At 37.5% G+C, this 23,688-nt stretch overlaps 1 protein-coding gene across 3 annotated transcripts in view; it reads left to right on the forward strand.

Moving 5' to 3' along the window:
* The window catches only part of PLPP1 (phospholipid phosphatase 1), a 100,361-nt gene that overhangs the window by 16,491 nt on the left and 60,182 nt on the right, over window positions 1-23,688 (forward strand). For 2 of the 3 annotated variants that reach the window (XM_032404415.1, XM_032404417.1), the window contains exon 2: window positions 20,253-20,407. The exons of the other annotated variant lie outside the window; for it this stretch is intronic. In XM_032404415.1, the coding sequence (XP_032260306.1) occupies window positions 20,253-20,407 (155 nt within the window). The remainder of the gene's footprint in view (window positions 1-20,252; window positions 20,408-23,688) is intronic. 3 annotated transcript variants of the gene reach the window in all.

A 23,688-nucleotide genomic window follows, 5' to 3' on the forward strand; every position in this document is an offset into this window, starting at 1 on the left:
AAATAATAGGTTGTCATGGTTACCTATGATATGCCAGTTGGGGGAAGAATGATCTTGCCAGATATAGGAATACCTTTTATTTTTTAAAATAAATTCCCAAGTGTATGTGTGTGAGTGTGGTTTTTTTTTTTTTTTAAAGATTTTATTTATTTATTTGACAGAGAGATAGTGAGAGCAGGAACACAAGCAGGGGGAGTGGGAGAGGGAGAAGCAGGCTTCCCGCTGAGCAGGGAGCCTGATGTGGGGCTCGATCCCAGGACCCTGGGATCATGATCAGAGCCGAAGACAGACACTTAACGACTCAGCCACCCAGGCACCCCATGTGTGTTTTTTACACCCAATATGGTGCATTGAACTCATGACCCTGATATCAAGAGTCACATTCCCTACCGACTGAGCCAGCCAGGCACCCCTAGGAATACCATTTTTATATCAATGGTACTGTATAGGAATAGTTGAACTCCTCTTAAATAACCCTCTTCGCGGAGAACAATGGATTACTTCATACCCTTGTTTTCCAAATAACTGTTACCAAGGATGGTGGAGTTTGGGATGTGGAGCCTGGTAAACTTGGTTTCAAAATTCTGCTTTGCTATATATTCTTGATTTGGGTCACACAGATGGTTATGTGAGCTTCAGTTTCTTCACTTGTGTGATGGAGAGAATATGGTCTACGTAATAGATTTGTTAGGAATAAATGAGAATCCTTATAAATAAAGCACCTGGTACTTAGTAAGCACTTAACAAACTAATGCCTGCCTGTCTTTTTTCTTGCTTCCCATGTAGCTGATATTCATTGTGTAGTTTTAGCATTGTATGTTTGCCCTTAGTCTTGAAGTAATAATTGGTGGGAATCCTTGCTTCTTCAGCTTATCTTCTGTATAAAATAACTTGAGTATTACAAACATATATTTTTGGGAAAATGGATATATGATTTGCTACTGCAGTAATCATAACCATTAAGAAAAGAATTTTACCAACTTTTTTGGCTTGTGTGCCTTTAAAAAAATAGGTGTGTGTGTGTGTTTTAAACAAAGCTTACTAATTTAGATATGCCACTTTGGTGACTTCCTGCCAAAGTAAGCATTTTTATGTTTTTCTTCTGAGACCCATCTTAGTATAACTTTTAGTTTTTGGACCCTTGCCAGTTGGCATAATTTCAGACTAGACATGATGGATCCACCTAAATACTTCTAAGATTTATATTATACAATATATTTTTTATTGGGAGGGGCACATGAACTGTTAAATGCAGTTGAGGTTTCAGGTCTGGATTTTATTTAGTAGTTTACTTAAAATTTTTGATTTGTGGTTTTATTCTTGAGTTATTTCTTACTCATATTTTGAGCACTGAGATAACTAATTTTGTACTAAAATGGTGAAATCAAGTCATTCTGATTTCTTTTGTACAGCTTAAGTTACTAAAGCAATCTCCTGAAAGGTTTTTAAATCTGCCCCCAACCACCAGTATACACCACCTCTTTTTTTTTTTTTTAAAGATTTTATTTATTTATTTGACAGAGAGAGACACAGCAAGAGAGGGAACACAAGCAGGGGGAGTAGAAGAGGGAGAAGCAGGCTTCCTGCAGAGCAGGGAGCCTGATGCGGGGCTCGATCCCAGGACCCTGGGATCATGACCCGAGCCGAAGGCAGACGCTTAACGACTGAGCCACCCAGGCTCCCCTACACCACCTCTTAAGAGGCAGTTATGCATATGCTTTTCTAGAAGATGACTATCCCAGAAATTTTAAAAGGGTATCAGCTTGCTAGCTTTATTCAAGAATCAGTATAACAGTAAACACACAATGTTATTCTTCGGAATATAGGCCTTCCCACTGTGTGGGACAAGTTATCTCTTGACCAACTACTAATAAGAGAGACTTTGTTGGTTAAGTGAAGCTTGTGGATGGGATTGCTGAGACTGGAAGACTCATTTTATATTCAGAGAGAGAAGTAACTTAACCAGGTGTTCTCATCTGGATACATGACGCTTTGTTTCAAAAGCTTAAATAATACCCAGATAGAACGCTATAGGTTGTAATTTCTTTAAAGACTAAATAAACTCTTCAAAGAGGAACCTCTTCAAAGAGGAATCTTTCCCTTGATTCACTATCCTACATTGTTTTGTGAAATTTGTTGGCTATTGACAAGCCTTTGAAGAAAGCTGTCTCAAGTACATGTAGTTGATAATTTGAAATCTTCTTGTGTATGTGTTGATAGATTTTCCAAGTTAAAAAGTACTTTTTCACTAGGGGCGGTAGGTGGAGGAGAAAGATCAGGGAATAAGCACTGATTAAGCTCTCTTAATGTGCCAGGTGTTATGTTAGGCACATTACGAGGCTCTTAGTTTACAACTGTTCCAGAAGGTATATAAATAGTATTTTTTTTGGCATTCACCATATGAGGAAATCGAGCTTAGATAGATAAGTAATTTGCCCCTGCTCACTTAAGTTTAGTAACTGGCAGAATGCCAGAAGTAAACTCAGGTGGAAAAGTCCCAACTCTATGCAGGACCTTACCCTGCCACATCAAAGGAAAGATTTCAGGAGTAGCTAAATAGAAGCTAGAGTAGCAAGTAGATGTTAGGTGGAAGGTGGGGGTCATTGTGTAGAGTGTGGCAAGAGGTCTGGAACAGGTGTGGGGAATAGAGAAATGTGATATGAGGCTTAAGTGAAGAGTAAAATTCACTCTTTTGGCATACAGTTCTATGAATTTAGACAATTTATATTTTAGACTCATGTACCTGCTACACAAGATACAGAATTGATCTATTACTCCAAATAAATTCTCTCCTGCTGCTCTTTTGTAGTCGACTCCTCCCACATCCTGTATCTCCGACAACCACTGATTGGTTCTCTATCCTATAAAGTCATATAAATGAAATCATGCAGTATGTAGCCTTTTGAGTCTGGCTTCTTAGCATAATGCATTTCTAATTAGGCAACCGTTAATGATGTAAATGTTACTGTACAATTTTGCTGTAGTTTTTGGCCTTGAACTCTCAAAATGTTTTTATCATCCCCAATTCCAGTTTCATGTAAACAGAATTTTTTTTTTGGCTGAGAAATAATTATAGTTACAGCTTCATATATTAAAGAAGCCCAAAATAGATTCCTGATAAGTGCACAGAGGAGAAAGTAAAATAGAAGAAAATTAGCTGTCTCTCCCCACACCCTTTTACGTCAGCCATCTCCTTGCCTTTTGCATATAGAAATCTGCATGGAAAGTGTGCTACTGACTGTGACCTTTGCCATCTTGAAAAAGAAAGGGAACAGCTGTTACCATGAGAGGGTAGAAGGAATTAATGTTGTTCCTGGCCAGTTGGCACTCTGTGCCTTTTGGGCAGGGAACAACAGGTGACCAACTTGTTGCTTTTTATTTTTGTTAGTGTATAAATAAATAGGCTGTGTGTGTGTGTGTGTGTGTGTGTGCGTGCGCATAGGAATCTGAGTCCATATTAAAATAACCTCTTAAAGTCCTGGATTTTTTTTTTTCAAAAAAGTTTGTTTAAATATATACACACATTTATTTTGTGTGTCTTAATGAACTAGGACACTCCAAGGTTGAGTATATTATAGGTCATTATAAGCACAAAAAGTAAAATCCTTCTTTGGTAAATGTCACTATATCCAAACTGCCTTTTCTCCCCTTTGTCCCAACTTAAATACAAAACAAAACAAAAAACCCAGCAAGATAACTAAGTACTTTTTATAGTAAAACCATCAGCCACAGAGATGTTGTGGTCAGTTCAGGCCGATGACCAGAGTGCAGGTGTCTGTAAAAGCTGAGGGTGCTCTCTTCTCTGAACTCTTGCCCCTGGATACTTCACGTACCATCTCTGTGAATCACACCCAAACATACAGTGCGTTCTAGCACTGACCCCTTCTACCTGGCGCAGGGCTCTTTCCCTCTTCCACCTCTACCTTGCACAAATTCATCTTCCTGCAGTACAGCTTTCACCAAGACCTTTCTTGATCAAGAGCCAGTGTTGGTTTTTCATTTTTTATTGAGACATATCCAAATCATTTACCTGAGACAGAACATCCTCACAGTGTAGTTTTGCTTTGCCCATTCATATTTGTTATTTCTCAGTTCCCTACTTGAGTTGGATCATCCCGTTTTTTTTTTAATTGGTGACAGATTGAGCTCAGTGATCAATCTTTAATGCATTTCTAATTCCATTTCCCATTGCAGTTGTTTAGCATGTTAGTCTCTTTATTCCATTACAATTGTTTTGATGTTTTCCTGCTCTGTGATAACCTCTATTTATCCTCTGCTCTCTGATTTTTTAGCAAATGGTAGTTTCCCACTTTGTTTTTTAAAAAGATTTATGTATTTTAGAGAGCGAGAGAGCATGAGCGGGAGGGGCAGAGGGAGAGGGAGAGAGAGAATCTCAAGCAGTTTCCACGCTGAGCATGGAGCCCAATGCAGGATTTGATCTTAAGACCGTGGGACCACAACCTGAACCAAAACCTAGAGTTGGACGCTTAACCGATTATGCCACCCAGGTGCCCCTGTTTCCCACTTCATTTAGAAGGATTTAGAGTTAAATAAGTACGTGTTTGAAACCTGGATGCACCACATACTAGCATAGCTGATAGCCAGTAGCATACATCTGAGTTTTCCTTTCTTCAGTCCACAACTATCCATTGTCCAAGTCCCGCTGTGGACCTCTCCAAGATCCTCAACTGAAAGGTTGAAGCAGAACCCAGCTTCTCTAGCACCAGCTGGTGTCTGTTCTGAGTGGCCAATGCTGGTGCAGCACTAGTTGTTAAATATTTTTAATTTCACCCTTATTATATCTATGACTTTAATTAAGTTACTTATCCTTTCTGAGTCATCCTCTCATCTTTAAAATGGGGATAATAATACCTGTTTTACAAGGTGACTTTGTGCATTCATCAAATACTTGTTGAGGGCCTGCCCTCTTTTAAGCACTGACTTAGGTGCTTGGGATATATCAGTGAACAAAACAAAAATATCTACACATAATGGAGTTTCTGTTCTAGTATTATAAGGATGAAATGAAAATTAATGTTAAATGTTCAGTATGGTGCAGATGCACAGAGGTGTATGCACACTGTTTTAGTCCTCTTGATTCTTTGCCGCGCTTTTCTGTCAGGGCCAAAGGGCCACGGGGGGTATGGGAACAGGGAAAGGGTGAAGTCAGTACTAGTAACTGGACGTGGCTTCCCCAAAGAGGACTTGTGTTGGGACTACATTGCATAGCAATGCAAATGAAATAGGAAGCTTATACATTTTTTTTGTAAAAAACGCCAGCTGACCCTGTTCTTGATGGTCTTGTTGTTTACCTGTGCTTTGATTTCCTCCCATCTGCTTTGGATGTAGCTCTGTCCATTCATTCACATGTCAAGTCCTTTCTGACTTAACTGACTGAGCCACCCAGGTACCCCTGTCACCTCTACTCACTCAGTCTTCACTCCTTAAATCTTGTCAGTCTTTCTGTTCTCAGTTCAAGTGCTGCAGTCCTTTTATCAGTGACCTCTTGTCTATTCTTTTTCTGTTCAGCTTCCTTAAAAGTGGCATTTGTTAGACCAAATGAACTCAGTGGGCTCATGGCCTCATTGGCCTGGGTTCAGATCCTAATTCTGCAACTACATGGCCTTGGGCAGGTTTCTTCATCTTCAACATGTTGTAATAATATTTACTTTTTCAAGTTATTGAGGGATTAGAAAGCTGGAACACCTAGCATACTGTCAGAATATAGGGTGAGAGTTTAGTAAAAAGTAGCTCCTGTTACTGGTATTTTTAAAAGTGCCCTTTCATTTTCCCTGGCATTGTCTTTTCCTTCATGTTCTCATCCTATTTTCCTGAAAGTTCCATTCCTTATTAGTTTGCTTTGTTGACTTTGTGTTTTCTTTCCAAGATTATGGCTGTTGTCACTTTCTCTGAGTGATTTTTTTTTCTCTCCGAGTGATCTTAATAAAATCTCATGGCTTTTCCCCTTTATAATTGATAATTTCTGGTATTTATTTTTAGTCTGCATTCTCTCTTGAGTGTCAGATGTGTCAAGCTGTGTACTAGACATGAAACATTTGTGTCAAATGAAGAGGCATAATAATTAGGAATGCATTGAATCTGTAGAGGAAACCATCTCTCTTACCTGCAAACTTACTAGTTTAATTTGTTAAGTTGGAAAAATTTTGAATGATTCTCTTTACTTTTGGACACCTAATGATCCTTTATAAAGGAGGAGAAGAAAATTCTTTCTGTTCAGAAATAACACATAACTCTTGTCAACTAACAGAGGATTTTTCATGCGATTATGGAGAGAATATGTAACACCTGTTTCCAAAGAAAGCAAGAAAAATACTGTATCCCCCCCTCAAATGTGTTTCATTCAAACTGAATTGGACACCAAATAAAGAACATTCCTTAAGTTTGGAATGAATACAACTTTCTAAAAACTGCTCAGGTAACACAAAATAGTAAAGAGCCAAAAAATTTTTATTTACTTTTAACCTATGATTGCTAAAAGGGGAAAATGAAAGGGTTCGTAGAAGCAAATTTTACAAAAGTAACTGTAGACTTACTTGTTAGACTCAAGTATACTATATGTAGAAAAATGCACAAACATGGTTAAATTTACATATGCTGGATTTTTTTTTTTCTTTTTCAAAGGGAGAATATTTCTTACATAAGGGTTTTATCCATTACCCTTTTTGGTAAAACATGAGCTCCAAGAAGCAGTTCCCTCCTTGTTTATTTTTCTTGTAAGTTTTGCTGAGGTTTCACATTTCTCTTCTGTAGTTTACAGCAAAGTGTACTTAGACATTAGGATGGCTCAGTCAGCCCACACTTAGTAGATTAAGATGTATCCTAGTTCACCCAGAGCAATTCCACCTTCACCCCAATCTGACCAAAGGAAATCAGTTGTTTGTCTATATATGCAGACCAGTTTAGGCTTATAGAATCATGGACTTGACTGAAAGGAACCTATGAGATAATGTCATTCTTCTTTCTCATTCGTAGATAAGGAAACTGAGACCCTGGTGGTTGGACTCCTTTCCTAAAAAAGAGGTGGTATGATGTGGTGAAAAGAAAAGGAACTTTTTGTTAAAATGCTGGCTTCCCTGCTTACCACCTGTGTAATATTGATTATTTGCCCTAGCTGTGTACCCACAAGCTGTGTACTCTTGGGTGAGTTACTTAGTGACTCTGAGTTTCTGGTAAGGTATAGGTAGTACATTTTAATAATTTGCTGTATTTGTGTTTTTCTTTTGTTTTCTTAAGCCTTTAACAAGAGTGATCATTTCATTAACCTGTAGAAACTCATTTAGTTTTATTGATCTGATTTTTGCTTCTTTTTCTATTTCATTAGTTTTTGATCTATATTCTTTTTACTTTCTTGAGATTTAAAAAATAAGTTACTGTACTGAATGCTTATTTCCTCTTCTCTGATGTATAAATTTAAGGCTCTTTTTGTGTGTAGTATTTTAGCTCTGTACTCTAAGCTTTGGTTTGTTCTATTTTCATTGTTCATTTCAAACTATTTTGTGATTTTTGTTTTGACTTTTCTTGACCTACAATTTAGTGACTTTTAAGTTTTCAAACCTACAGATTTTAGAGGGCTGTCTTTTCTTTTCCCCTTCATGGAATTTTTGGAGATAATACGTAGACAAATACTTGCAAATAGCAGGTATTGAACAAATGTTTTCACTTTTCCTTAGAGAAATAAAATTCTGTTTTTGAAACTAGGACAGGAAACATAAAATTGTAATTAGCATAACTAATATTAAAAATGACTTTAGGGCGCCTGGGTGGCTCAGTCGGTTAAGCGACTGCCTTCGGCTTAGGTCATGATCCCAGGGTCCTGGGATCGAGTCCCACATCGGGCTCCCTGCTCTGCGGGGAGCCTGCTTCTCCCTCTCCCACTCCCCTTGCTTGTGTTCCCTCTCTTGCTGTGTCTCTCTCTGTCAAATAAATAAATAAAATCTTTAAAAAAAAAAAATGACTTTAGTTCTATAATATAACCAGATAAGGAGGCAATGTATAGAGAGCAAAGAAAGATGATGGGAAAAGGGTACAAATGGGAGGAGGCGAAGTGGGAAGGATAATTAGGGGAAGATGTAGGAATATCAAGTTGAATTAATTCTCATCTTCTATAAGGTCCTATTTTTTTGATCACTTTCATCTGTGGGCTTTATTTAGGACATTAATTATTTTTATTATACTTTGCCATTATAATTAATTATACTTTTTTATTAGAGAGTTGGAGAGGGACAGAAGGAGAGGGAGAGAGAGAGAATCTTTTTTTAAAAAATATTTATTAATTTGAGAAAGAGAGAGCAGAAGCAGGGTAAGCGGCAGAGGGAGAGGGAGAAGCAGACTTCATGCTGAGCAGGGAGCCCAATGCAGGGCTCAATCCCAGGACCCTGGGATCATGACCTGAGCCAAAGGCAGACGCTTAACGACTAAGCCACCCAAGCACCCCATTTTGAGAATTTTTTAAATCAAAAACTTGAAAGGCTCACTAGAGTGATACACATAGTCCCCAGCTTGCAGTGGTTCCACTTAGGATTTTTTGATGGTGAGAAAGCAATAGGCATTCAGTGGAAATTGTACTTTGAGTTTTGAATTTGGTTCTTTCCTGGGCTGGTGATATGTGGTAAATGCTCTCTTGTGATACTGGGCAGTGTCAGTGAGCTGCAGCTCTCAGTAAGCCGTGGTGTCACAAGGGTAAATGACCGATACACTTAATTCTGTGCCCATACAGCTATTTGGTTTTTTACTTCCAGCGCTGTATTCAGTAACTTACAGGAGATATTCAACACTATTGTAAAATAGGCTTTGTGTTAGATGATTTTGACCAATTGTAGGCTAATGTAAGTGTTCTGAGCATGTTTAAGGTAGGCTAGGCTAAGCTATGATGTTCAGTTGTTGAGGTTTATTAATGGATTTTTGACTTAAAATATTTTCAACTTATGGGCTTATTGGGATAGAACCCCATCATAAGATGAGGAAGATCTTTATTTCTTGTTAGGTAATTAAAAAGGCAGTGCCACCCTTTTAGAATGATTTGTCTGGCCATTTTATAAGATTTTTTCAAGAAGTGGTGACTAAAATAAGTGTTTTTTTTATGGCTTAAATTTGACTGTCTCTACTAAACTGATGACCTTCAGGATTATTTCCACTCTCTATACAATAAGTATGTCCTGGGAGGGCCTAAAATGTTACAACAAAATTTCTAAGGTGAAACACTACTTTTGTTCTGTACACTTCTTAGGGGATATTAGACATAGAGTTTTGATTTATCTATTTAATATGTAATAGATCATCATAGCTCTCCATAGGTATGAGAGTGGAAACCCCAGAAGTAATTATTTCACTGTAAGTGTACTTCTCTCTGATCTTGTCAATTAGGTATAAAAATGAAGGGATAATTTCTATTGCTTTGTTTTTTTGTTTTAAACAGAAGAGTAAAAGAGGCTTTTCTTTTGTCCTGGTTTCAAACAATCTCTTTACCATAGATAGGTTTTTTTCAGGTAGCTTGCATGTATAACATAATTTCAGGAAACACAATGAAAAACTTCTTCATTGTAATAAAGTATTTTTTAAATTTCAAATTTATTTTCGTCTTTTGTTTTATTGTAAAATATTCAAACATGGAAGTATATATAGTAGGAAATCAGTTTTCTTCCTGATTTGTATGAATGTCATCTCTGGACATAACTACTTAAAAGTTGGTGATATATTCTAGGCTTTCCGATAAATACTTAGATACAAACACATAATTTGTTTTATATAAGTGAAATTATACTGAATATAGTGTTTTTATAGATTATTTTGATTACTTAACATTATATTGGATATATTTCTATGTATATGATCCATACTCACTGATTAGGTTTTAAAATTTTTTTATGGTAGTAAGTGTGAAATATAAATACAGTTTTTAAAAAAAGATTTATTTATTTATTTGAGAGAGCAAGCGTGGGGCAAAGGGAGAGGGAGAGAGAATCTTAAGCAGACTCTGCGCTGAGCACGGAGCCTGACTTGGGGTTCGATCCCACAATCCTGAGATCAGGACCTGAACCAAAATCAAGAGTCAGACGCACACCACCCAGGTGCCCCAGTATGTTTTTATATGAAGATAACATGCAGTTGTATGTGCAGCTGCCTTAGTATGATGGTGATCTATAATAGGTGCTCAATACATGTTAGTTTTGTTTTGTTTTGTTTTTAGTTCAAAACACATTTATTGAGTACCTACAAAGTACAGAAGTCATTGAAGAGACGTACACAGACCCCACACCCCCACTCAGGGGCAAAACTAAGGTCAGACTTCTAGACCTTTGGATGCTAATGATCATGAAATGGCAAATTAACAGGAAGATGGTCACATAATAAGTAATTGGATATGCAGTCTTGGTAAACAAATATTAATGGCAATGCCATTTAATATGTCACAACACCTGGGTGGCTCAGTCAGTTAAGTGTCTGACTCTTTAATTTCAGCTCAGGTCATGATCTCAGGGTTATGAGATTGAGCCCCGCATTGGGGCTTGGGATTCTCTCTCTGCCCCTCCTCTCCTCAAAATAAATAAATAAAAATAAAGCTGTGATTTTCAATTAGGGTATATATGTGTGTTCTAAAATATTCTATTTGGAAAATACAAAATGACCTTATTTTCTTCTTAATACAGACCAGGAAAAGTGAGGCTTGAGAAAAATCTTGGCTGGTGAGAGTTCATAGAATATAGTCCCTAAATTTGCTTTGCATAAGGCCTAGCCCTCTATGGGATATAGCAGAATCTCTGGGAAGTTACGAAATTTTTATGTTTTGTTTTCCATGGGGATTTTGTAATGGTTTGTAAAAAAAACTTTTTTAAGAAAAGATAAAATCAAATTTTTATCTCCTAAATAATTGGCTTTATCCCCCAGTACTATCTCTAATCAAGTCACATCCTGGCTTCCTTTTCTACTTTGAAAAGCTCAAAATGAAGGAAGACCCCTGGTATTGGACCCCCTTTCAGCTGGGGCCCTACACATGAGTAAAATATGTGTTGAGAATTCCATTCCAGGTTATTTATTTAACAGGCAACTCTTCAGATTTTCAAGGACTATTAGAAAATTGAGCCTATCAAATAATCCAATCAATAAATGGGCAGAAGACATGAACAGACATTTCTGCAAAGAAGACATCCAAATGGCCAACAGACACATGAAAAAGTGCTCAATATCACTCGGCATCAGGGAAATCCAAATCAAAACCACAATGAGATACCATCTCACACCAGTCAGAATGGCTAAAATTAACAAGTCAGGAAACGACAGATGTTGGCGAGGATGCAGAGAAAGGGTAACCCTCCTACACTGCTGGTGGGAATGCAAGCTGGTGCAGCCACTCTGGAAAACAGTATGGAGGTTCTTCAAAAAGTTCAAAATAGAGCTACCGTACGACCCAGCAATTGCACTACTGGGTATTTACCCCAAAGATACAAATGTAGTGATCCGAAGGGGCACCTGCACCCCAATATTTATAGCAGCAATGTTCACAATAGCCAAACTATGAAAGAGCCTAGATGTCCATAAACAGATGAGTGGATAAAGATGTGGTATATATATACAATGGAATATTATGCAGCCATCAAAAAATGAAATCTTGCCATTTGCAATGATGTGGATGGAACTAGAGGGTATTATGCTAAGTGAAATAAGTCAATCAGAGAAAGACAAGTATCATATGATCTCACTGATATGAGGAATTTGAGAAATAAGACAGAGGATCATAGGGGAAGTGAGGGAAAAATGAAACAAAATGAAACCAGAGAGGGAGACAAACTATAAGAGACTCTTAATCTCAGGAAACAAACTGAGGGTTGCTGGAGTGGAGGGGGGGTGGGAGGGATGGGTGGCTGGGTGATGGACATTGGGGAGGGTATGTGCTATGGTGAGTGCTGTGAATTGTGTAAAGACTGATGAATCACAGAGCTGTACCCCTGAAACAAATAATACATTATATGTTAATAAAAATAAAAACAATTTTAACCCCCCCCCCAGAAGATCTAAGAGATTCTTGGCACATGAAAAAAAGGAGTTAAAGGCTTCAAGAACAAAATATACTTTAGGACTACATGTTTTTATTCTTCTTCTTGGACATATATGAGAAGGGCCATGGAAGATGATTAACTATTTGTTTTGAGTAGTGAAAACTATAAGGATTCACAATAAAAATCCACAACCATGGCATTAATCTTTTCACTATAAAGGAAACCTTTCTCCTAAGGATGTTTGTGTTTTGTGATTCGGGTTTATAAATTGCTGCAAGACGAGCAGGATGGCTATTTAAGAGTCTTGTAAGTTAGGCTGCCCCAATTATTTTAGGTGCTTCCAGTAAGAGCAAATATTTTTTATGGGTGAATAAGACACCACATTATGATTTATCCTTTTACTGAGAGTGCACAGTATAGTGTGTACTATAGAGTTGTACAGTATGTGAAAACATTTTATGTGGGAATCTTGGAACAAAGTTCTTTGCTAACTTTGCAGATGTTTAGAGGCAGGTGCTGAGATTGGAAATCCAGCACTACTGTTACGGGTAGGATAGGTAAATGTGTGCTTTGTGATAAATTTTCAGATCTGATTGTTTCTAGTGGTTCTAGACAAGAGTCCAGGAAAAGATGGATCTGGAGCTGATTGTTAATTATTTCTAAAGTCCCGTCTTGAAGTATTAATGCTTTATACTTTTCATCATCTCTTTTTCACATCTGATCCTTATGCTTTTCTGCAGGAAAGTTGTGGGCCTCTGTTTTGGGTGAATCAGTAGAGACGATTGGTTTGGGGCCCCAACTTCTTTTCTCCCTGAGAAAAGAGTAAGGAGTGCTGCCAGGAGAAGGGGTTCCACAATAGCCAAGTCTGAAGCTCTGTGTGGAGGTAACCTGGACTATACAGGCATTGCCCTCAGGATTCCAGGAGATGGTAGAACTATAAATTTCTTGTAGCAATCAACATGGGTATATCAGCCTGTTTATTTGTTAGCACTTTGCATTCCTAGTGGAAAACATGCTTGAGAAGTAGTTGTTAGATTGTAGAATTAGAAATGCTTCCCTAGCATGTTCTTGAACTTCAGATTGTTAATCTGTTTTCTGTTTTTGTTTTTGGGTCTTTTCTTGATTTGTTTGTTTAAATTTTTCTATCCGAAAGACTCAAGTTACTTAAAACGTTTGAAAACCTAAGTTTATGGTTACACAAATGTTTTATGTGCCTCAGAGGCTTTTGCTCACTTGTTTATTCATTTGTTCATTTATTCATTCAACAAATATTCCTTGAAGTACTTATAATAAGCAGGATTGTGGAAGGAATGCTAACAGGTAGTCATCTACTCAAAGGAAAAGTGAAAAATATATTCTGGAGAGATACCAAAGGCTGAATGTAGGTAGGTAGACGTGTGTGTGTGTGTAATTGAAAGACACATATCCATGGATACATATCGAGAGACATGGCCCATAGTTCTCTCCTAAACATTTTTAGAATCTGTTTCTTCTATTCTCGCTGTTACTTCTCTATTTCAGGCCCTCAGCCATCTCTCATACACACTTGTGTTTCTTGGCTCTAGACTTTCCCTCTATTCTAACTTCACACTGCTTTTTCCTTTATATGGCTCTTCTCAGAGTTTTTCCCCCTACTAAAACACAGATTGGATTGTGTGTCTCCTGTTACTCACAGAATAAAATTCAAAGTTCCTAGTAGATAGTTTCAGTATAGATTCTGTAAATAGTCCATTTATGAAGCTCTCCACAGTTATCCACTTTTAGTTATGATCTGTTCCATGGTGAGATCCTAACTGGTTTTCCTTTGTCCTGATACTGGTTTGGATATATTCCATTTCCTTCTGTGGACCTGTTCCCATCATTGACTACCCTGCCCTCAGTACGAGGAGGCTGACCTTGCCCTTTGACTTCTAGATTTGTGTTTGGACAATGGGAAACTTTGGCAGGAGGAGAGGAGGGTTGCTGTGTTTATTCTTCTGGCTTCCTCCTGCCACTTCATGTCTTGTTGGCTTTCCCAGAGGTCACAGTTCTTATGAAGCTGCCGTCTTTGTACTTTTAAGGCTTAGGGGTGGTAGCAGCTTCAGGAAGTTGTACTGTCTCTTGACTCTGACCATCTTCCATACCTTGCAAATAGTCCTTTATTAAGCTCTTCTTAAATTACCCAGTTTAAGCATGCTGTTTCCTGCTGGGGTCCTGATTGCTGCATTGTCTAAATACTCTAAGCTTCACTTTTGCTTGTAATTATAGTTGTTACTTTCCTGTAGCACTATCTTTTTTAGTAAACATTTTTGGTGAGCTCTTATTCATTTGTCCCCCCTTCCAGTCTTTTTTCCTTTTTTTTTTTTTTCCTGGCACTGTGGCTGCTATATAATAGGAATTGAAATGTCTGAATGAATAAGAAGGGGAGATTTTCAAGAGAATGGACATTTGAATTTCCCCGGATAGCATAATATTTACTTAGATGTCTGAAATAGGATCTTTTGGGAAAATAGAGGGAGGTAGTAGGTACTGAAGTCCATTTAATAATGTCTGGATTTTTAGTTCATTATTTTCATAAAGTAAATTTAGCACTTTTTAAAAAACTATTGCTTCAATTTATTTTTTTAAGGTTTCAAATGTGCTTTATTTCTCCAGTCATGCCATATTTTAATGGGTGCACAGTGCCTTTACTTGGTATCAATTATGAGTTGGTTTTGAAACAATTCAGTATTACACCAGCTGGGGTGATTACTGATTTCTCCATTCCTTTGGGGTGATGCTGCCAGCAGGGGACAAAATCCATTCTATTCCAGTTTGTGTTGCTGCATATGCACACAAAGCAACACAGAAAGTGGCTCCATTAGCTAATACAGCGTTACCATATTTGTAATGGAAATCAGGTGTTTGTTCCTGGTGGCTCTGTGTTGCCATTGCTTGCTGCATGCTTTGTTTTTGTTTTAAGATTTTATTTATTTGTCAGGGAGAGAGGGTGTGTGCACAAGCGCGCATGCACAAGCAGGAGCGGCAGGCAGAGGGAAAGCAGGCTCCTGGCTGAGCAGGGAGCCCGATGCGGGGCTCCATCCCAGGACCCTGGGATCATGACCTGAGCTGAAGGCAGATGCTTAACCAAATGAGCCACCTAGGTGTCCCTTGCTGCATGCTTTGATCTTGGAAACAACTTAGAGCATTTTTGGCCATGGGAAACATCCTGAAGCTGGTGCAACTGCAGCTACTGGTTTGCTACAACTTTGTGCCAAGTCCCCTTGCAAAGAGCCCTGAAAAACCTGGTGCTTCTACATACTAAAAATTGACATTGGTATCTCTTTAAAATGCATTTGAGATTAATTCCATTTATTCTTTTAGAGTATTTTGTAATACCATGTCTTTAAGGATATATGTACTATATCTAATATAGGAGAAATTTCAATTATCACTTTATTGAAGGAGAATATAGGAAGCATATTTATCTATCGAGGTATTCATTTATCTATCTTCCTCAGTGTGTCTTAGAAGGGATGCACTAAGAGCAGACATATAGTAGCTAACAAGTGTGTTTAGAAGACTGAAAGATGTTTAGCAAGAACTTTTAAAAAGTGACTTCTCGTATGGAAATTTTAAGAAAAAAATACCCTAGAATTATGATTAGGGTCAAAAATAGTTTCTATATCCTTTATATAAGGATATACCTATTCTGTGAAAGGGTTTATTTCAAGAAGCATCTTTCTATAACTTGGACACAGTACTCTCCATTACTATCCCAAAAAATTACTATTGAAAATAATCTCAGGGCGCCTGGGTGGCTCATTGGTTAAGCATCTGCCTTCGGCTCAGGTCATGATCCCAGGGTCCTGGGATCGAGCCCCACATCGGGCTCCCTGCTCAATGGGAAGCCTGCTTCTCCCTCTCCCATTCCCCCTGCTTGTGTTCCCTCTCTTGCTGTGTCTCTCTGTCAAATAAATAAATAAAATCTTTAAAAAAAAAAAAAAAGAAAGAAAAGAATCTCTATAGCAGAGAATATTCCATTACTTTTTTTCCTTTTTTTTATTAACATATAATGTATTATTTGTTTCAGGGGTACAGGTCTGTGGTTCATTGGTCTTACACAATACACAGCACATACCACAGCACATACCCTCCCCAGTGTCCATCACCCAACCACCCCATTCCATTGCTTTTTAAAATAGAGATATTTGTTTACTCTGGGGGGTTAGATTTGCCTGTGTGTGTGTGTGTGCACGCGCGCGCGTATGTGTTTGTGATCTGTCTGTCTGTCTTACTCTTCTTGGGCTGCTATAACCGTATGCCATAGACTGGGTGGCTTAAGCAACAGAAGTTTAGTTTTTCACAGTTCTGGAGGCTAGAATTCTGATATCGGGATGCCAGCATGATTGGGTTCAGGTGAGGACTCTCTTCCTGGCCTATAGATGGCTGCGTTTTCCTGTGTCCTGTCATGGCCTTTCCTTGGTGCATGACATGGAGTGAGAGAGAGAGAGAGATCTCTTTGTTTTCCTCTTCTTATGAGACCAGTCTTACTGGATTAAGTTACTAGATTTATGATCTCATTTAACCCTAATTACCTCCTAAAAAACCTGTCTCCAAATATGATAAAATTGGAGGTTAGAGCTCCAAAATAAGAATTCTGGGGGCCAGAGAATTCAGTTCATGGGGATGTGCTTGTATACATAGGTATATATAAAATGTATGAGCAATAGAGGAAATAATTGTGATATATTTAACTTGAAGAAAGATATTCATGCTTAGACATTGACAATCCAGTATTGAAGTTCATTATTGAAGTTTCTTCATAAAGATATTGCTCTGTTAGTGGAGGTGGTATAGTATTATAATAAAAGGGTGGTGACCAAAGATCCCTTTTTCCTCAGACCTCAGAGACCACTCAGTTCTCACTCTCCTTGATGTCTTAGTATTTGACATCCTACCTTTGCCTGGATATAGACTTGTTACTCTAAGCTACTTCTCTTGGCTTTTGTATCACAACATTGCCCTACTTCTCTGTTGTTCATTCTTTTGCAAGAATGGCCATTGTGTGCTGCTGAACAAAACGGACACAACCCCTGCCGTCTAGAGCATGTAGTCATCCTCTCTTCCTTTCTCTCCTACAGTCTCTGTTCATGATTTCATTATGGATATTTAGTCATTAGCTGATTGTTTTATCTCTGTTACTTTTGATTTTAGGCTGTTCCTGAACTGTTGGATTCCCCTGGCTTAAGTTACCATCTCTAATGCCAGTATCTTGGGTATCATACCCTCCCTACTTCTGATCGTTACCCATTATAGCTGTTTAGTGTATTTTTATTCAGAGCCAACTGTATGTGTGCCTGGTGCAAAGAATATGAGAATGATAGAGTCTTTGCCTTCAAGTCGGTGACAGAATGTCACAGGCAATATAAAATATAGCAGGATAGATGTGTGTGTAAGTTGCCATGGGACTGATACATAGGGTGTGCCTGCCTTGGACTGAAGGGGAAATGAGAAGGCAAGTATCCCTAGTAGAAGGCTGAACATATATGAAGGCACCTAGGGTTTTGAAAACATAATATGAAAACGCAGCAGCAGCAAATGGTTCAGTGTGATTGGAGTCTTAAGGGCTGCATAGAGAAGAGTCAGAGATGAAGCTGAGCATTTAAGAAGTTACCAGATCACCCCAAAGGCAATATTCTCAATACTAAACTAATTTTCTTCCACCGTAAACCATGTCCCACTCCCAGCTTCACATTTCTGTCAGTGGGCCCACCATTCTCTCTCTTCCAAACCCTGAAGTGTCATCTTCAGGTCTGCCTCAGCCCTTGTGATCAGGCATGAAGTTAAGTCATTTCTATATTCAGAACACTCCTTCGTGCATTCTCTTCTGTTTTCACTGTTAACACACTACTTATTTGTTAATTACTGGATTATTTCAAGGCTATATGAAATCGTCTCCTTTCTACTATTTTTTTTTTTAAAGATTTATTTATTTGACAGAGAGAGACACAGTGAGAGAGGGAACACAAGTAGGGGAAGTGGGAGAGGGAGAAGCAGGCTTCCCTGGGAGCAGGGAGCCTGATGTGGGGCTCGATCCTGGGGTCATGACCTGAGCCGAAGGCAGATGCTTAACGACTGAGCCACCCAGGAGCCCCTGTTTTTGTTTTTTTTTTTTAAGTTAATTTCTGGCATCCTTATCTTACCCTGTTGCTGATCCTGACTGAGCAAAGAGGGCAGTGATATTTTATTTCCTACAGGAAAAGTCGTTTTTTAGGCCAGTATTTTATTTTATTTATTTATTTGACAGAGAGAGATACAGCGAGAGAGGGAACACAAGCAGGGGGAGTGGGAGAGGGAGAAGCAGGCTTCCCGTGGAGCAGGGAGCCGGATGCAGGGCTGGATCCCAGGACCCTGGGACCATGACCTGAGCCGAAGGAGACGCTTAACGACTGAGCCACCCAGGTGCCCCTAGGCCAGTATTTTAAATACATAATTCTTTTTATTAAACGCAAAAATCTCAAGCCCTCTTCCTCCCATTAAAAACCACAAAATTGAAGAATTAAGAGTTATCCGTAGCAAAGAACATTTTGTTCCATTAACTTTGAGTTTTCATTATGAACATAATATGTATTTTATACTGAACAAGCTTTTTCAAACACCCGGTCTCCCACCTCCCAGTCTCATCTTCTTGTCACAGTTCTCACCTCTTCATTTATCCAGATCACTTTCCTCCATGGGAGGCCATATATACACTGACACTGGAAACAGCCTGTATTGGAATCCTGGTTTTACTCCTTATTTGTTTCAGCAAGGGTCCACATTTGTTTAAGCCTCATAGTAACTTTATGTGGAAAATGGGAGAAGTGCTATTACCTGCAGGGTTATAGGTAAGGATGGAGTTAATCTGTGAAGCCCAGTGCCTGGCATGTGTGAGATGCAATACACATTGGCTCTGAAATGTTATGTATCTTGAAAACTCCTTGCTCATTCCCTCTGTGCTCTTGTTAGTGCAACCTCATGCTGACCTTGCTTCCTTGTACCACTAAATGCTCTCCCTGAGCCCCTCCCTTTTGCCTGTGGTTTACCTGCAGTTACAGGTTCAATTCAGTTGCCTTTTTAAAAATAGTCTTTTCTAATTACTCTAGTTCACGTTGACCTCTGAATTCCTATAGGACCTTTTATATACCATTTTAGAAATTAGTCACACTTTCTTTTTTATGGTATTTCTTTGTAAATTTACATACAGTAAAATTCACTTATTTTGATGTACATTCTGTGAGTTTTGACAAATGCTTAGAGTTATGGGTAACCATCACAATCAAGATACAGAACAATTTCATCACCCCCCAAATATCTATCTTGGTATTGTGTTTTAAACAATTTCCTCTAATATACATTCTGTTTCTACACGTGAGGTTTAGGCTCTTGAACCTAGTGTCTCTTTTTTATTAGTTTGTCTCCCTCTGTGTGGCCTAACCTAGTACTGAGCATATAGTGAGTAGATGCTAGGGTGTTTGAATCGTATAAAACAAAGCGTAAAAACATGGTAAATTTGAACATACTACAAAGCTACTCAAATATTTAAGTTATTTAACTTCTCTTTGGTCTTTCATTTTACTTGGGCGAAAAATTTGAAATGGATATTATTCCTGTATAATTGGCTCAAGTGATTTGGAGCCTTGCAGGGCTAATAAAAATCATTTTAAATTTATCTTTGGGGGAAAAAAGGACTAGTTTCTTTCTGTTTTTATTATCAAATACACTTACAGTTTCTATTTTTTCCTAACCCTATTAATTTTTAATGTGAAACAAAAGTTTCTATTTTTCCCCTCGAGTATTTTTGGCTGTTACAATGTTATTGATAATTAAATGTATTTACAGGTTTCCCTTTTTCTCTTAAACATATTTAAAATATTGAACAATTCAATTAAAAATAAACTAGTTACAAAATGTAAAATACAAAACCTTCTTGTTTTTTCAACTTTATTTTTCTATGGGCCAATTTTGCTCTCTTCCCTGGGTATTTCTTTTATTGATTGTCTTTAAAATCAGAGGTCAACGCAAGCAAGAGAATTTATACCTGATAAAGGTGGGGCTGATATGGACAAGCTAATGCTGCATGGTTTCCTTTATCTCTACTCTTGGGTATCTTGAAATATTGATCCTTTTCAGAAAGGATCAAATATGGTTAAGATTTGTATCCCATTCAGTAGAGTTTACTTCCTAATGAAGTGAATTGAATTTAACCATGTGTATCTTTTTTCCCTTCCCCAACAGCTTCCATGCCTATGGCTGTTCTAAGTTTGAGCCAAATAAATCCATTTCAGAGAGGCTTTTTCTGTAAAGACAACAGCATCCAGTATCCGTACCATGACAGTACCATCACATCCACTGTCCTCTCCATAGTGGGGCTTGGTTTACCCATTTCCTCTGTAAGTAAATTAATAAGTAGGTAGTGATGGGTTTGTTGTGCTGGAGGATGGATGAAGTGATGGAGTAGGGGTGGGAGTAAATCTGTAGTACTGTCTTCACCAGTGTTGACGTGGTGAATGACTAGAGGAATATACCAACTGTTTTCATCTAGGGACAGTGTAACTTCAGTTAAAGGGGATGTGACCCAAAATAACTTGATGTCATCATGAAGAAATATAGAATGATTATTTTACAATGGAAGGGTTCATTTAGGTCATTTGGACCAATACCTTTCTGTATATAAGTGAAGAAATTTAGGCCCAGACACTTGGTCAAGCCCAATAAGCTATTTTATGGCAGAGCTGAAACTAAGATAATGCTTATTTTGTCATATTTTAAATGAATATTGAAACCATAAAAAAGGAGGTAGATTTATTCGTGAAAATTGAGAAAACAACTCAGCAGCATTTAAGTACATGTGCAAAATAAAATCCTCAGAATACATCAAAACTTACTATTTTTTAAGTTGTACTGATCTTTAGATAATTCATCAGTTTATAGGATAATATTGGTTTTCATTTTTTTAAATAATTAGAAACTTTCCTTTTAGGTTTAGTTTCACAAATTAGGGTTAAGATTGGTTCTTGAGATTTTGTGATTACATTCTTTATCCTTGGCTGTGATTACTGAATCTTGCCCCCACCCTGTTTCTCTTTATGTGAGTTGGAAATAGAAGAGATGGAGCAAAGATTTACCTCCTTGAGTGTCTTGGGATTGCAGCAGGTGATTCTGTATTTCTCCTTTAACCAGTTGTCTTTTGGCAGTTGGCTTTCCTAGATAGTTGACTTAAAAATTTTTGTAGTAGCAGACAAAGCAGCCTTATTTCCACAATAGGACAGGCTAGCTTTTCTTTGCCTGTTTTGCCCTGATGTGGTTAAGAATAATAACCTAACTGGTTCTTTAGTTTTCCATTTCATATCTGAGTTCTTTTTTTATTTTTGGCTAGCAGGTTTTTGTTTCGTTTTGTTTGTTTGTTTTTGGGTGGTCTTTAGCACCATATTGTGAAGGTAAAGGGGACTGGGTTTTTGCGATATATCAAGATATAGTAAATATTTCCATATATTGTCTACATATTCTAATTTGATTGTAACTACTTTTATAGCATTAAAAAGGGAGAAAAATCTGGGATTTAGTTTATGGAGATAATTACTTTTTCCCTAAAAATTAAATTCTACCATAACGGGTAACTTTTATTTTAGCCTTCAGGCTGATGAAACAATGTGCAGCAAAGCATATAGTACTGCCACTGAGATGAAAATAGACTGTACTGTCTTACTGTAACTCTACTTGTATGAAGTGCAAGGTGTTTGTTGTAGCCATTATTTTGAGCAGCTATCACTGGGTAAAATTTTAAAAACTATCCCTCTATTTGAGGAGACAGTTGCTTGAAGATCAGGAAGTTACTTTTAGTTATTTGACTTGGTACCTTTCATCTTTTTCTAAAAAAAGTTTAGTTATAAAAATAATAGATATTCATTTCTGAATTTAAGAAAATCTGTTAAAAAGGAAAGAGAAATCACTCTTAGTTCTACTGCCTGAAGACAGTTAATATTTTGATGTTGTTTCCTTTAGTTGGACATTCTTTAAGATCATTATGAGCACTTGAAAATTCAGTTTTGTTCAGTTTTGGCTTTTACTAATTTTTGTAACAAGTAATTTTGAGTTATTAATAAATATGAAGAAATCTTTAAGTTAACAGCCATAAAGCTAAATTTTAAAAAAAATGGCAGGAAGTAGTAGTATTTGGCCAGTTTCTGGGCCTTAAATGTGCTGTTGGCTTGTGGATTATTATAAGGGTATTCTTACAAATTCCTAGGGTAAGTTTGTTTATTTGTTGTTTTAATAATTTACATAACATTAGATATAGAAGACAATTTTATTTTCTGTAAGGTGATTTATGTTTGATGTAACTTAATACACACACATACTTTATAATTTGAATAGTAAGATTTTGGATGATAAAACATTTTTTTTATTAGAGGAAGAACAAAAGAAAGGGGCAGAGGGAGAGAGAATCTCAAGCAGACTCCACGCCCAGCTAGGAGCCCAAAGTAGGGTTTGATCCCACAACCCCGAGATCATGACCTAAGCTGAAATCGAGAGTCGGACGCCCAACCAACTGAGCTACCCAGACACCCCTGGATGATAAAATATATTTAAGGGCATGCCTTTTTTCTTTTTTTTTTTTTTTTTACAATCTGAGGTCTATCATCTTTTAAAAAAAAATGCATTCATCAGCTAATCAAAAAGATGCAACATTCAGAAAACTATATAGATTTCTATGTTTTCAGGATTAAGGTTCTTTATGGGTTTTAACGATTCACTTTTTATTTGACATCAGTTTTCTTTCTTCCCCTTTTGGCTTCATGTATCTTCTCCCTCCTTATTCCTTGTACATTTACTTTTGTAAACTTTTACATTTCTAGAAAAAGGTAAAATCTTTAATTTGTATGCAAACTCTGAGAGTAATGATAGTAAAAGTAAAGTAAGTGTTAAATCCCAAATCCCTATGTTGCAATGAATAAGTACACTTTTTCTAGAGTTTAAAGTGTATACAATTTGGGAATAGAAAACTGTTATCTGGGGATGCCTGGGTGGCTCAGTCGTTAAGCGTCTGCCTTTGGCTCAGGTCATGATCCCAGGGTCCTGGGATCGAGCGCCGCATCGGGCTCCCTGCTCCGCGGGAAGCCTGCTTCTCCCTCTTCCACTTCCCCTGCTTGTGTTCCCTCTCTCGCTGTGTGTCTCTCTCTGTCAAATAAATACATAAAATCTTTAAAAAACAAAAAAAACAAAAAAAAACAATATTATTAAAAAAAAAAAAGAAAACTGTTATCTGTGTTTAATGGGTTATTTTACATTAACTTGAGTAGTGACTGTGAATAGTTGCTTTTTTTAGGTTTTGTTAGTGACTCTGAGTACTTGCTTTTTTTAGGTCTTGATTGCTCTGTGTTACTACCGTATAGTACAAATGTTTAGCCTAAAATAATAGACTGTTAACCTAATAAAGACTATTTTCTGTGGCCAACTTATAAAACTCCTAAAGAGACATGGTAGTATTCACAGTGACCTAAACTGCATCATGACAAACTATGGATATATTTGGATGTATGTGAAAAAGGCTTAAACTTTTTATATTATATATACATACTCTTATAAGTTAGTGAGAAACAGATGAGTGCCCCAAAGTTAAATGGGCAAAGAGCATGAACAGAAAGTTGTCTGTGGAAGAAAAGAATTGCCA

This window comes from Phoca vitulina, unplaced genomic scaffold, assembly GCF_004348235.1.
Source record: "Phoca vitulina isolate PV1807 unplaced genomic scaffold, GSC_HSeal_1.0 scaffold6, whole genome shotgun sequence".
NCBI classification, from domain to species: domain Eukaryota; kingdom Metazoa; phylum Chordata; class Mammalia; order Carnivora; family Phocidae; genus Phoca; species Phoca vitulina.